Source organism: Alternaria infectoria (assembly GCF_024043175.1).
Source record: "Alternaria infectoria strain BMP 0036 chromosome Unknown scaffold_6, whole genome shotgun sequence".
Classification (NCBI taxonomy): domain Eukaryota; kingdom Fungi; phylum Ascomycota; class Dothideomycetes; order Pleosporales; family Pleosporaceae; genus Alternaria; species Alternaria infectoria.
The window spans coordinates 1,204,309-1,219,233 of record NW_026250695.1 but is presented as its reverse complement, the minus strand read 5'-3'; the positions used below and the strand labels follow the sequence as shown (position 1 = coordinate 1,219,233).

Sequence of the window (14,925 nt, the reverse complement as noted above, 5' to 3'; positions counted from 1 at the left end):
GAGCGCTGGCCCTCTTGGACAACAAACCATTATCGAAACGAGACATGAGAGCATCACAATCCCAAACCACCACATAACCAATTGGGTTTCGAGCGAAAAATGTGCATGCCACTTGGGCGATGATCGATCTGGTATCTTTCGTCTTCCTACTTCCACACCTCCACCTCATCGAAACCCTTGAAATAAGAACTAAACACAAAAACATTACGCCAATTTATGCAATACCCCATCCCTCCATCCCCAAGTCATGCAATCCACCTTCAAATCTTTTGCTTTGGCTTACGATTTCCACGTTAAACTCAAACAACCACCGCATCATCCTCCTCCTCCTCATCATCAAACTCCTCAGGCGCCTCCTCAGGAATAAGCACATTCTCCGGCCTATCATCATCTTCATCCTCATCCTTGGCCCCACCATTCGCCTCCCCCATCGTAACCTCCCTCGTGGGCATAACGCCCCCATTCGCCTTCATAGCCTCGACCTTCGCCTTGGTCATCTCATACACATACTTGCCCAGATGCTCTACATCCTGCATCTCGGCTTCGCCCTCCACAGGCGCAGTCTGCTCGGCCGGTCGTTGTGTTTCGCCGAACATTTCGTCGGTGACGAGCGTGAGTTTGTCGGGGCGTTGGAGCAGGATGTCGAAGGCCGGTTTGAGCTCGAAGACGGATTCGAAGACGGAGCGGCGGCCGAGGATGTAGAGACCCAGACGGGCGCGCGAGAGGGCAACGGTGAGGCGCCGGATGTCGCGGAGGTAGCCGATTGCGCGGGTACGGACTAGGGAGAGGATGATGTCTAGACGTAACATGTTAGCCCACATCGAGGTTAGGGAGGGGTGGGTTGTACTCACAGTCATTCTGCTCACCCTGGTACTTGTCCACCGTCGCGACAATCTTTGGGCGACCGAAGAGGGGGTTGTTCTTGCACTTGTGCCCCAACACGTCGTTGATCAGACTCTTCTGTCCCGCGTAGGTGGTCAAGATGGATATCTTGCTCGCTGGATAGCCCAGTAGACGCATGTACATGAACAGCGCGACTGCGTATTCGGCTTCACCCAGATTGATCATCCAGTGCGGTGTGGGTTGGTCTTCACCCTTGCCCTTGTAGTCCTGGATGTCGATGAACTGGTACTCGTGCTTGAAGCCTGGGTTGGCAATCTGGAACTCGGGTTTGGACAAGACGGAGGGCAGGTTCGATAATGAGGGGTAGCGCCACTTGTAGAGTTCGGCGATGGACGGGCGAGCACGACCTTGCTGGTCGAGCATGATCGTCGGCACACCGAGACGGACGAGGCGTTGGAAGAGGGATTGCTCAAGATTGGCGTACTGGCGGAAAGCGAGGTTTTGGATGACGGGCGAGTTTTGGAGATGGTCACCGCAGAGGACAATGCGCTGCAGAGGTAGTTCGCCGTCCTTGGGGTTTTGCAGTGCGAGAGGAATGAAGTTCTCGATCTCGGTGATCTGAGCGGCTTCTTCCATGATGACATTGTCGTAGTGGAAGCCTAACGAAGCAATCTCTTGTCTCCGCATAGCAGCGTGTGTCGATGTCATGGCAATGATACGGGCTTCCTTGATCAGCAAATAGTTCGCCTTGTCCCGCGGGTTCCGCAGGATCTCAAACGGACGGATGTCCTCAAGCTCAGTGAAGATCTTCTCGACATGGCGATAGCAGCCTTGCGCAATCTCAAGAATCTGTTCGCGATCTGCTGCTTGAGGGAAGAGAGGCTGCGGTGCGTTTGAGAAGTAGTCTCTGAATGGGAATTCAGTGATTATCTGGTCAACACTTGTGTCCTCGGTTGTAACACTATCCCAGTATTGCGTCCATGCTGGCTTCACATAAACAAGGTTGAAGTAATCTGCAGTCTCGCACGAGCTACCATGAGCACCGGGCGCATTGAAGTTCTTCGCCAACCGATCGACTTCAGACAGATAGTACTGCCCTCTCTCGAGGAACGATTCTACACGTCCATGCTTGCTGTAGCTGACATCAGTCTCAAGGTCCTCTTCACCATGACCCAGACGCAGAAGATGACGCTCATCGATGTCAAGCGCAGTGATCTTTTGGAAGAGCTGATTAAGCGCCTGATTACTGTGCGCGACGAGCAAAGTCCGCTGGTCCGGGAAGTTGTGATATAGATTGGATATAATTTGGGTCGCGACGTCCGTCTTGCCGGTACCCGGGGGTCCGAGCACCACCGTGAGACCAGGTTGTGTGCCCGAGGTGATAGCTTCAATTTGGGCAGGTGTAAATCTGACCGCATTCAGCCTCGGCGCATCTGCAGGGTATGGCCCCATGTTCGGCGGTTTGTACGAGGATACGTGAAGCGATTCATGCAGAGGTTGTGCAACCACTTTCTGGTCGCGACGCCGCTTTTTAGATGCTCGAGGAGGTGCGATGTTTGGTTCACCTGCAGCAGGGTACTCAACAACGTATGGAGGCCCAAAGGATGTCTGTGCTTCCTCGTGGGGTTCGATAGACTTGCCAGGCATTGCCTCGATCAGGTGCTGCCAGTCCAAGAAGGTATCCCGGAAATCTATCTTGTTCAGTTTGTTAGGAAGTCGCTTGTACGTTGCCGATGCGGGATCACCATATCCTAGGAAGACCTCTTGGAGCCAAGATGGTGCTGGGATGTCTGAGAGGGTCAGGCGCTTGATGGATTCTAGAATGGGCAGGAAGTTGTTTTCCCGTCCTCTCCGACGGACAATCATGTTGATGTGCTCGTAAACGTCTGGCCTTCCTTCGGCAGTTTGGTCCATGTCAGTCTGGTACTGCTTCGCGTCGATATTGACAAGGAGTCGTCGTTGGCGCACCCGAGGACCAAAGCCGTCATCACGGCCTTGTTCGCGCAGAGGCCGGCCTTTGTCGTCTAGAACTTGAACCACCTGGGCGCATCTCATTCGGTGTAAGCCAAGCTGTTCTCCAGTTGTGACATCTTCGCGGTGACCATTGCGCATGGTCACGTCGTCTTTGCCCTCAACAGCAAGGAGGAAGACAACATCATCCGGCCTTAGCTGTTCCCAATCCCTTCGAACTGGGTGCTGCAGGCGACTGACGTCCAATATGATCTCGGCACGAACGTATGCTGGGTGCTGCTCGCCTACCTTGGAAGGTGCTACGTCGACGATAGCAGGCTTCATGATAGGGAGTGACATCTTGGAAACGCCACCGAACTTGGTGTTGACGCCTTTACCCTTGGGCTTCACGCGCTTCACCACGTCCTCCATGTCCTTCCGGATACCGTAGAAGGACTCAGCGCGGTACAGGATGAAGGATCTCCACAGGAAGTCGCCCATGGTCAGGTACTGAAGGTTCAGCTTGGGTATAGCGAGTGGTCTTGATCCGTCGTACGACTCGTTTCGCAGGAAAGTGGTCTCGTAGAGAACCTTCTCTGTTGGTAATACGGGCATCTCGCGGACATTGTCTTTGAAGGTCGGTCGCTTTTCTACAAGCGCAATCAGGGTCTCCATGTAGAAAGCTCGGTCGCGCACCAGGTAGGTCGTGGCGGGGTACTCTGTTCGTAGGCCCATGAGAGAGCAAAGCTCAACTAGCTCGGTGTCGCTCAGTGTGCGCAAATGGCCATCCAGTTCTTCCCGGTTTCCGATGCTACTGTAGTTCGCTAGGGCCATCAACTGAAGCTTCTCCTGGAAGGCGGCATAGCCTGTCCGTTGCAATTTCGCCAGAGTGTTGTAATGCTGTTGGTCGTACTCTAGCTTTGACAGTTGCCGACCGGTCTGATCCTCGATAGGGAAGTTGGTAAAGTGGCTCAGCAAGTCGAAGAGATCCCTGAACAGGCCGTTGTCCTCGTCCGTGTACATAGGGGACAAACGAATAGCTGGGAGCATGTTCAAGTCCTGTAGCAGCGTGTTGACATATCTCCTTGTTGGCAGCTGGCTCTGCAGATCTACTAAAAGCTCCATGAAGCGCTCGCAGTAAGCCATGTTGTCCCTAACCTCTTCCCTGCTGGTGCTGTTGTATAGTCTGTCGATGAAGTCCAGTAGCAGTGTGTAGATCCACGATCGCTCGAACCGTAACCGAGCCTGCAGCGCTTCGTCGCCAGCATCGAATCGCTTGGATGCGGCCCTCCATGCCTTGCGCAACATGCTGTGTTCCTCGAAGTACTGCTCGCGCACGGCGTTCGAGTGGAGATTCTGCCATATCGATATGCCGACCAGAGGCGCGCACTCCTTCCGCACAAGACCGCTGTCTAGTGATTGGAAGGCGCCAATGACGAAGGACACGAGCTGTGTGCGGATCTTGCTCGGCTGCGATGGGTCTACGGTCATGGACAGTATGCGGCGGAAGAAGGAGGAGAATTCGGCGGGCTTGCTAGCAAAGTGGTCTATATAACGTCAGTACATGTCGTGCATACTAGGGACTGGAGCAACTCACCCCATGATGCCAGGTTCTCCCTCCTCTTGACATTGACCATAAGCGCCAACAGCAGATGGTGGTAGTTCGATGCATCTTCGGTGAAGCCCGGCCACAGATATCTCTCCAGAAGCTGTAGGTTCTCCAGAATCAGAAGCGACGAGTATGCGAAGTCGACATTCTCCAGCTCGTCCCATAGCTCTTTCTTGACCACTTCGGGCCGCACTTTCGGCGTCTTCTTGGCAGTGAGCCAGTTCTTCCTCGCTACCTGCGCGAAATGGTTCTCTCCGTGCAAGTCGGCGACAGTCGGGCGGGCGTGTGCGTTGGACGAGTCGGTCGCATGCGCAGCGGACGCGCCGTCGAGGCCATTTGACATTGACAAGCCCGTGGGCTTGACGTCCTCCATGTCGTCCACTTTCATAGCCATGATCGTAATCGGTGTCGTTGTTGGGCGCACGTGAAGGGGCCGGCGCGCATTGTCGGCGCATGAAGTTGCTCGATGGGTGATGGGGTGTGACGCGCCAAGGAAATAAAAGTAGAGAGAATGGCGTCGCGGGAGCTCTGAGCCACTAGGCCAAAGCCCGCATGCGGCACTTGCCGCCCGTGTGAACCTCACTTCGCGATCCCGCCCAGACATCTCCGCAGTAGAGTCCCCAACACCACCATGTCTGCCCAGGACGCCTATGTCAGGCATCAGGCCGTTGTGCCGGACAAGATCCCCACTGGAGAGTATCCTGTGAGTCAATTGCAGCGCGAAAAGATGCGCAATGGGTGGTGGTAGCTAATGCATGGCAGCTCATCGACAATGACCCGTACGCTCCTCCACGATACCCAACGCACGCGATTACTGACTGCAGGTGAAGACACTTCAAGCGAGTCATTCGGTATGCCCGTCCGTCCGACTGGGCGCAAGGTGCTGCGCTCGGAGCCTTGAGCCCCGGATTGATGATGTACTGGGAGAAGATCTCGCCCTCCATGGTCGGCAAGGGCGGTTTCGCACCCATCATGCGACTGAGCGGTGCTGTCGGTCTTACCGGAGCCTTCGTTTTCGTCTACTCGAGGTCATGCAGTATGTGGAGCCAGTCCGGATATAGAGAAGACGGATTGGATACTAACATCTACGACAGTGCGCTTCTACGGTGCCCGCGAGAACCGCCGCGAGGTCGAGATGGACATGCGCGAGATGGTCGACAAGGTCAAGAAGGGCGAGTCGCTGTACGGAACCACCGAGATGACCGAGTACATGCAGGGAGTTGCGCACAGGAACTCGCGTTACTCCTCCACATTTTCGCACATCCTCGCATGGCCAAACTTTGTCAACCACCCTTACCACGGCGTGGACACTGCCAAGTACTACCGCCAGGCTGAGTTGGAGCTGGAACAGGAGAGGGGTGCTCGGTAAACGTTTGATACAAGAGAAGAGAATGGTTTCCTTATAGTGCGGGTGTACATAAGTTCTGATGAACCAGACATCAAGTTTCAGCACACTACTTTTGGCCGTTGAGAATATGTTCCACACAAACACGACTAGTGATATCCGCGCAGTAACACGACATCTCGATACTTTATATTTCGTTGATACCCCCTTACTCCCATCCTTAGTTTACAGCCAACCCCTTGAGCACATTCTCTTTTCCAAAATGCCGCATCTTGAACTTGCTAATCCAATCATCCCTATTGATGTACGCTCCACAGATCCTGCGCTTCCCTGTGAAGCTACTCCGTCCATGCAGCACCCTCCAGTTGTCGAAGATGAGCACTCTACCCGGCACAAGCTGTTCCCAATACTCATTCTCCTTCTTCTTGAGTATCGCGTCGAACTTGCGAGCTGCGTCGTACCATGTCTCTACTTCTTCGATAGGAAGCTCAATAGATGCTCTATCTGACGTGTTCCACCGGACGCGGAGCAAGTCGCCCGTAGCGGTGTCGTGCTCGAGGACGGGGAAGCCACGGTAGGGTTGTATTGAAATGCCTTCGTTGCCTGAGGCGTGTCCATGAACATTGACCGTTGAGAGAATCTCATATGCTTTGCGGTCGGTGTGCCAGAGTTCGTCCGCAGCTTTGAAGCCGTCGACAAGAAGACTTGCACCGCCTTCACCGTCGGTGTGGGAAAGGAGGTGGAAAGCCTGTAGGCCGGCTGGGTCGGAGAAGTAGGTAGTGTCTGTATGTGCTTCTAGTGCGATGTTGGTGTATGCGGTATCCTTGCTCGCTAGGTCGGCCGTGAAGTCGTAGAAGCCGCCGTAGTGCGTTTCCCTAATAAAGGCAATTTTTTCCAGCATCTTCTTCGTGGCCTCTGGGTTCTCGAAAGACGTCTCATCGACGTAGCAGAATCCGAATCTGCGCAGCTTGGAAAGTAGGTCGTTGCTGTTAGGATTCATCACGTTAACATACAGAGTCTTTGGTGGGTCCGAAGCGATGGATGAGTCCCAGAGTTTGATGTCGAACAAAGCTTGACGTTGTACGGCCTTCAACCTCGCGTTGTTTATAGCTTGGGAGAGAAAAGGCCCCGAGTATTCGCTTTCATGTCCATCACTCCATTCAATTCTGTGAACCGTCTCAGACCCTCTTGTTTCAGCCGAGTGCGACTTGATCGAGATGTCCTCGGGGATGGAAAATGTATCCAGAAGTCGTTGCTTGGTGGCGTCATGCGTGCAAACTTTGCATTGACAATTGTCCCGCAACCAGATGCTTGGTATTAGTCTATCGACAAGGAACATCTTCCCGTCTCGGACTTCAGGGTGCGTCTCGGACTCGGCGCGCTTGTTGAACGCAAAAGGTGTAGCCTCAATTCGCACTCTATATGGGCTTACTTTCCGGATGATGCGTTGTCGGCCATATATCCGATCAAGCTCATGGGCAAGTCTCTTGATATCAGAGTGTAGTCGCCTGGCTTTGTTCATGTTCTCTACACCAAGGGAGGCGTCGAGACCAGGTGTTTCTGGAACCCGCCGTTCAACCTCCTCCTGTTGCGGAGCATCTGTTTGTTTCTCATCTTGCGTACTTTGCTCATTGGCCGCATCAATGGCGGATGACGAGTTCAGTCGAATTGAAGTCTAGCAGTTTGGTTAGTACTGTAAAAAATGTGTTGTGTTTAGACCGACCTGTAGATATGGTGGCTGAAGCGCGGCACGTCGGGCGAGAGGTGTGGCATAGGCGCACCGGAGTGCTCTTGCCGTAAACATGACACAGAATTGTCAAGCACGAAAGCGAATCAATCAGAATCGCTACACACGAGATACCAACCTCAATAGCATGTAGTGCAGCAAAAGAATGTGGTGGGTTGGTGACAAGGAGATTCGGATGTTAGGAGCTTAGTATGGCAAGAGAGCTCTCTAACCACCGAACGCGACCTCGGATCTTCGCACCACAACTTGAACACGGAATGTTCGCCCACCTGGGCAGTCATATGTTTAAGACTATACTAGAATTGGGCTAGCGTTAATTACAGTGCTTGACCACCCGGGCACACTGGCATGCCTTGCGATGCGAAGGGCGAATTCTGACAAGGCGGGAAAGAAAGGCAAAAAGATGTAGAAAGACGCAAAAAGAAGACGGCAAAAAGAACGACACCTGTGGGACTCGAACCCACAATCTTTGCCACCGGAAAGCAACGCCTTACCATTAGGCCAAGGTGCCTCGTTGGAGAGAGGATGAAGATTTCGGAAACTCAAACGGTTATATAGCGGGGGTTTCATGGCCTCCTCAACGACAACCGCAACAACTATACTGCTAGTACACGTATTCTTAAACAGGGCTCTCAGGCCACTATAACAAACAGTAAGTAGCCCTATGTAGGCATCTAGGATATTAATTAACTAACGTTTAGACACCTCGCTTGCATGCGAATGCTCCAACCTATGTGTAGGCGTTGACGCACATGAGATGGTGTGTACCTAACAGCCCATCGCAGTTACTTCCTGTCTCCCTCACCAGTACGATCACCTTCACCTCACATGAAACATCTCCATTAAACACCATGATTGTTGCTTAGCAAACTGAACCCCCTCAGGATCATCGCTAATCACACGTGTTGAATCTTGTCCATACCTGCAGGCGGGTGTTCGCACAGCTCCTTTCGTATAGAACTGCATGATCTCTAAATTTACCCTTTAGTAGCATCGCCGTTTCCTTGATCAAGCTAGAATGACACTTCCCATCTATCGCGCGTTGTTGCGCGCGACGGATCGGCGTTCACAGACGCCAAGACAATCGGAGCTAGGGTCTCTCACCGTGCACTGGTGCGTACCTTCGTAATCCATAGCTGCCTCTACAGCTCCACATCACCGCCGCACCACAACAACCTCTTTGTCGGCGTCATTCACCACCATCACTCTTGCACCGACCCAGTCATCTCTATCACCCCCCACCGCGTAACGTCGCTCTCAAAACACCGCCACCATGTCCACACTCGAAGATCTCGACGACCTTGAGCGCCACGAGAAGGAAGAGAAGAAGGACGATGACAAGAAAGACGGAGGCAAGGACGGAAAGAAGGCTGATGGCGATGCGGAGATGCAGGATGCGGAACCAGAGGAGGAGCAGCTCGACGAAGAGATCCTGAATTCAAGCACACGAGACATCGTCGCGCGCAAGCGGTTACTGGAGAACGACATGCGCATCATGAAGAGCGAGTTCCAACGGCTCACACACGAGAAGGCCTCTATGAACGAGAAGATCAAGGACAACCTAGAGAAGATCGAGAACAACAGGTATGTCATTGACGTGGTTGCTGTCACCCCGCAGCGCGCTGGACTAAGGCGACTTCGTGGACAACACACTGACATCTTATAGGCAACTACCATACCTTGTCGGAAACGTTGTCGAGATCCTTGATCTTGACGTCACAGAAGAGGCGGCTGAGGAGGGAGCAAACATTGACCTAGACGCCACCCGCGTTGGCAAGTCGGCGGTCATCAAAACCTCAACTCGGCAAACCATCTTCTTGCCTCTCATCGGTCTAGTAGACCATGAGAAGTTGAAGCCCGGTGATCTCATTGGTGTGAATAAGGACTCATATCTCGTCCTCGATACCCTACCCGCAGAGTACGACAGTCGGGTGAAGGCTATGGAAGTCGACGAGAAGCCAACTGAGAAGTACACCGATGTTGGAGGTCTTGACAAGCAGATTGAAGAGCTCGTCGAGGCTGTAGTATGGCCCATGAAGGAGGCTGAGCGTTTCAAGAAGATTGGCATCAAGGCGCCGAAGGGTAAGCAACTCATGTGGTCATCTCTCAACACGTACTAACTATCGTAGGTGCACTGATGTACGGTCCCCCCGGAACCGGAAAGACCCTTCTCGCCCGAGCCTGCGCTGCCCAAACCGACGCCACATTCCTCAAGCTCGCCGGCCCACAGCTCGTACAAATGTTTATTGGAGATGGTGCGAAGTTGGTCCGCGACTGCTTCGCCCTGGCGAAAGAGAAGGCACCCTCAATCATCTTCATCGACGAATTGGATGCCGTTGGCACAAAGCGTTTCGATTCCGAGAAGTCCGGAGACAGGGAGGTGCAGCGAACTATGTTGGAGCTGCTGAACCAGCTGGACGGTTTCGCCTCCGATGACCGTGTCAAGGTTCTTGCCGCGACGAACCGAGTCGATGTCTTGGACCCCGCTCTGCTTCGTTCTGGACGTCTGGACAGGAAGATCGAGTTTCCGCTACCCAACGAGGAGGCCCGCGCACAAATTATGCGTATCCACTCGCGGAAGATGACTGTCGACGACGCTGTCAACTGGCAAGAGTTGGCTCGCAGCACTGACGAGTTTGGTGGTGCGCAGTTGAAGGCTGTTTGTGTCGAGGCTGGTATGATTGCTCTCCGGACCGGTCACCAGAAGATCAGCCACGAGCACTACGTCGATGCTATCGCTGAGGTACAGGCAAAGAAGAAGGACACAGTCAACTTCTACGCCTAAGGTGTAGTTTGGTGGTGGTGTAGCCGCTGCATGCGTGCACTCTCATACCGGGCTTGTAATAATACTTAGACCTTCAGCATAGTACCATAGCGGAAATAACGATTATGAACAACATGGGTTGGGTTTCAGTTAATTGTTGTGAGTTGATTTGAATAGAGCTTGAACAGCACATGGCGTCGAGATCTTTAGACATCCTACAGTACGTTTACCCCAACCTTGGAATACTGACATGGATAATGGTTAAGGGTCCTGAAGATGACCAGTCTGAGGGTTCGAGTCCCACCACGATACCGATAGCAAAGACTTGCAGAATTTCGATACACTTGCATCTCGCACAACACAACTCTTGAAAGCCGACCCCAATGTGTCGATATGTAAGTTTTAGGACGAAATATGGATGGCATCGTTACGACGTAAGCGAATAACGTACCGGGAATACCTCTTCTGTTGCTGACATTCGCTCTCCATCCTACAATCACGCTTTGCACTGGTGAGCCACAGTGCTAGTCAAAGACTTCGGCTTGATCTAACACCAGTGGCACTTGGAGGTCAGCCGGCACATCCACCAACCGGCGACGCAAGGGTTTCTAAGCAAACCCGCATGGAAGAAGAACAAGCTCAGCGACAGCAAGTTGGCTCTGACCTTCAGGTGTATTGAAGAGACACTTCGCTGATACAACAATTCTGTGAGCATACCACGTGGTATAGCCGCGCCTCAAGTCTCACGCATAGCGAAGAAGAGAATGAGCCTTTGATTCAAACTGTGGCCTAGTTTTACTTCTGTATGGTCATTGAAGGTGTACTTTGGTATACAAGATGATTACAATACCTTCGAGGTGGTTCGCCGGAGTGTCCAGTGCGCACTCGAGTCTCACACCCAGCCAACCCGCCCGCGCAAGGCTGGCAGCTGCCGACATCGTCCGGGATCATCACTTGCACCCGACGACTCAAAGTGACTTGCATGTAGGAAACAACGCCGAGCCATAGTCGCGCTCCTTCCATGCGTTCGACGTCCCTGCATTCTGGCACGCCCTCCCTCTTCCCCTCTGATTGGCCGCTGACCCCACCAACAGCAACCTCAACCATCCCCGTCTCAACACCAACATGCCAGGCACGTCTCACCCACGCGCAACAACACCACCACCCGATAGGTCGACTGACGTCTTTGTTTCCCTCTCTAGACTCTTGCTATTCAAGATCTGGAGATACTTTCGGTTCTATTAGGACCCTGCATAGCCGCCTCTAGCGGTGGTGCGGTAGTCTACTCAGGGCAGTTCCGTAATGCTGATAGTGAGGAAGGTAGGTTTCTCTGGTAGGCTGTCTGGGCGCTGTTTGAGCGATCTTCAGAACATGTGGTGAGGGTCATTGGCTGCTAGGTGACGCGAGACACGAGAACGAAGCCGTACGCCAGGCTGCGCAGCGGGGTGACCTTGTCTATTGGGGCATGCGGGTATGTATGATGACCGAACCGAAGTCGGAATGATGCTTGGGGGACTCGGAATGAGGGCTCATATAACCCCTCCATGGTGTTTGTGGGGTTTCTTTTGTTTTGTTGTCGTTCCCCCCTCTCCTCTCTTGATCATTGCTTCTACTGTTTTGTTGTGAAGTCGCAGCTATGCAAGCTCTCTCAAGTTTTGTTCCAAGTGACCCGTTTCACCAGCTTACGGTTACGCTGTGCCTCGTTGGTGTGTTTCTTACGGTGGTGTTTGCTCTTGCGTTCAGGCCGAAGAGCAAAGATCAGGCGCCGAGCACGTTCGAAGCTTACCTCAAGTTCATCTATGGGTGCTTCTTGAAGCCTCATACTGGAGACGGATCTGGAAGTCAGCAAGATGCTTTGGTACGTTGAAGAAGGGACAGAACTGGGAACTTGTCTAATCAACTGAACAGGAGAGCTTCTACAAAGCTCAAGCCGACGTCTACGATGCCACCCGGCTCAAGCTTCTTCGAGGCCGTGAGGATATGTTGGGACTGGTCGCTGCGCAGCTGAAGCACCGTACCGAAGCGGGCCTAATCTCGCAACGACCAGTCTGGGTTGATGTACGTGATAGTAGGCTTGGATGATGGTCGATGTGCTAATGATCGCAGATTGGCGGAGGAACTGGTCACAAGTAAGTACCCAGTAGTCAATACCAATACTGCCTTGCTGACGAGATCTCAGTGTTGAACAGATGAACTCCTTCGTTCCTGTGGCGAGCTTCTTTCGCGCAGTCTGTAAGTCAGAAAGAATCAGCTCACAAAGCTTTTCTAATACATGCAGATGTCGTCGACCTCTCCCCCTCTCTCTGCGAGATGGCCCGGAAAAGGTTCGCCCGTCTCGGCTGGACAAACGTCAAGGTCATCTGCCAGGATGCGCGCGCCTTCCGTCTCCACGAACACGAACCGCAAGCGTACGAACGCAAGGAAATGATCTCCAAAGAGCAAACTGTTCGCGACCTCGACGAGAACGCGGATGCTGGTGGTGCTGAGCTTGTCACTATGAGCTACGCCCTCAGCATGATCCCAGAATTCTACCCCGTCATCGACTCGATCGATAGCTTGATGAGCCCCAACGGTGTTATTGGTGTCGTCGACTTTTACGTACAGAACCAGGTCGACTTCATGGGTAGGAACTACATGGGTGGTGCTATTGATCGTCACTGCATGTGGATTTCACGTGTGTTCTGGCGGACATGGTTTGAGATTGATCGTGTCAATCTTGAGCCTGCGCGACGAGTATGTCACACTCTTGCGGTACAAGCACAAATCCTGACCTCGTCTAGGACTACCTAGAGTACCGCTTTGGCACAGTCCTTAGTATCAACGCCCGCAACAATTTTTTCGGCACTGGTATCAAGCTCCCCTACTTCATCTGGCTCGGTTGCTCGAAAGATCACGGCGCATCTACCCAGAAGCTTGCTGAGATTGATGCCGCTGCTACTGAATCGCCTTACCTCACAGCTCTTGATCTCCAAACAGGAGCTACGCAGACTGACGTTGAAGTTCACTCAAAGGCTTACGAGTCGGCAGTGGTGAACCTACAATCCAGCCTCCCACTCCCGGCAACATGGTACCAGAACCACCACTGGCGCATTCACTACGATTCCTCTCTGCCTAAACACACTCGATTCAACGACTCATACATCTACGCATTCACCTGGGAAGACGACGTAGCAGACATGCGCCTCCTCAAGCCCACCTCCAACGACGTCGTGCTAGCAATCGGCTCAGCGGGCGACAACATCCTCGCCTTCTGTCTCGAGAACTGCCGCCGCGTCCACGCCGTCGACCTCAACCCATCGCAAAACCACCTCCTCGAGCTCAAAGTCGCCGCCTTCACCGCCCTCCCCTACCAAGACGTCTGGAAGCTCTTCGGAGAAGGCAAGCACCCCGATTTCCACAACCTCCTAATCCAGAAGCTCAGCCCTCACCTCTCATCTGAAGCCTTCCAGTTCTGGCTGCACAATGGGCCTTCGGTATTCTCCTCTTCCTCATCAAAAGGCCTCTACTACTCCGGCGGCTCCGGCAACGCCCTCTCCATCGCAGGCTGGCTCTTCCACCTCCTAGGCATGACCTCGGACGTCCAAAAACTCTGCACAGCCTCTACCCTGAACGAGCAACGAGAAATCTGGCAACGCTCCATCAAGACCGTTCTCCACTCCAAGATCCTCACCTGGGCCATCCTCGGCAACGAGAAGTGGCTCTGGAAAGCGCTCGGCGTGCCCCCTGCCCAACGCGCCGTCATCGAAGCCGATTTCAAGAAAACCGACGACTTTGACGAGACAAAGACAGCGTCGGTGCCCAAGTCAGATGCAGCAGCAGATTACATGGCGTTCCACGAAGAACCCTCCGACGACGCGCTGAAGTCGAGTTCTGGAAACGCTATCTACGAATACGTGCTCAACACTTTCGAGCCCGTTATCAACACCACGCTGCTCTCCACATCAAACCACTACTACCTCCTCACCCTCCTGGGTCACTACACACCAACATCCCACCCCACATACCTCTCCCCGAAATCGCACATCAAACTCAGCAAGCCCAATGCTTTCAACGGCCTCCGCATTCACACAGACGAGATCTCAGAGGTCATTGCTAGAATGCGACCCGGCACGCTCACCATTGTCGTGGTGATGGATAGTATGGATTGGTTCCCACCGAGCGGCCAACAAGCGCTCAAGCAGATCCGGGCATTGAACCGCGCACTGAAAGTCAAGGGACGGGTTATGCTCCGGTCTGCGGGCTTGGAACCGTGGTATATCAAGGTATTTGGCGAGTGTGGGTTCGCGGTTAAGAGGGTGGCTGTTCGCGTGCCAGGGAGCTGTATTGATCGGTATGTTTCGTCCCCCCTTGGATGTCGCGGAGATTTGTTGTTTTACTGACTGACTGATGATTGTAGGGTCAACATGTATGCTTCTACGTGGATTTGCACGAAAGAGGTGGGAATTGAGCGCGAGGATGGCAAGGTAGGGTTGAGGAAGACGAGTTTGGCGGAGTTGAAGCTTGAGGCTCCTGCTTTGCGTATGGAGTAAGGATTTCCTTCGTCTCTTTCTTTTGATTGCGCTGTCTTGTAGCATCGGTGGCTGCTTATCGTTCTTTTCCTTGTCCCAGAGCTGTTTCCCACATCAGTAGTTGTTGCCAGATACCTAGAATCCTCTCTTTGCACATAT

General features: G+C 53.2%; 5 protein-coding genes and 1 non-coding gene across 6 annotated transcripts; 3 read left to right on the top strand and 3 right to left on the bottom strand.

Moving 5' to 3' along the window:
• Nucleotides 1-299: 299 nt before the first annotated feature.
• On the bottom strand, nt 300-4,796 carry J4E92_004715 (uncharacterized protein; the record flags this gene model as incomplete). Its single annotated transcript, XM_051496103.1, has 3 exons — nt 300-796; nt 852-4,340; nt 4,391-4,796. 3 exons carry the CDS (start codon nt 4,794-4,796, stop codon nt 300-302), a joined length of 4,392 nt encoding a protein of 1,463 aa, XP_051353943.1.
• A 237-nt stretch (nt 4,797-5,033) lies between these two features.
• Nucleotides 5,034-5,771, top strand: J4E92_004714 (uncharacterized protein; the record flags this gene model as incomplete). The annotated part of the gene is made up of 4 exons (XM_051496102.1): nt 5,034-5,105; nt 5,165-5,181; nt 5,233-5,438; nt 5,497-5,771. 4 exons carry the CDS (start codon nt 5,034-5,036, stop codon nt 5,769-5,771), a joined length of 570 nt encoding a protein of 189 aa, XP_051353942.1.
• A 196-nt stretch (nt 5,772-5,967) lies between these two features.
• Nucleotides 5,968-7,379, bottom strand: J4E92_004713 (uncharacterized protein; the record flags this gene model as incomplete). Its single annotated transcript, XM_051496101.1, has 2 exons — nt 5,968-7,332; nt 7,371-7,379. 2 exons carry the CDS (start codon nt 7,377-7,379, stop codon nt 5,968-5,970), a joined length of 1,374 nt encoding a protein of 457 aa, XP_051353941.1.
• A 554-nt stretch (nt 7,380-7,933) lies between these two features.
• On the bottom strand, nt 7,934-8,005 carry J4E92_004712. Its single transcript has one exon. It is a non-coding gene; the product is annotated as a tRNA-Arg (tRNA).
• A 762-nt stretch (nt 8,006-8,767) lies between these two features.
• On the top strand, nt 8,768-10,279 carry RPT5 (26S proteasome regulatory subunit 6A; the record flags this gene model as incomplete). The annotated part of the gene is made up of 3 exons (XM_051496100.1): nt 8,768-9,078; nt 9,161-9,576; nt 9,624-10,279. The coding sequence occupies 3 exons, from the start codon at nt 8,768-8,770 to the stop codon at nt 10,277-10,279; spliced, it is 1,383 nt and encodes a 460-aa protein (XP_051353940.1).
• A 1,615-nt stretch (nt 10,280-11,894) lies between these two features.
• Nucleotides 11,895-14,787, top strand: J4E92_004710 (uncharacterized protein; the record flags this gene model as incomplete). The annotated part of the gene is made up of 7 exons (XM_051496099.1): nt 11,895-12,116; nt 12,167-12,316; nt 12,365-12,387; nt 12,438-12,490; nt 12,537-12,991; nt 13,039-14,588; nt 14,655-14,787. 7 exons carry the CDS (start codon nt 11,895-11,897, stop codon nt 14,785-14,787), a joined length of 2,586 nt encoding a protein of 861 aa, XP_051353939.1.
• Nucleotides 14,788-14,925: the final 138 nt, after the last annotated feature.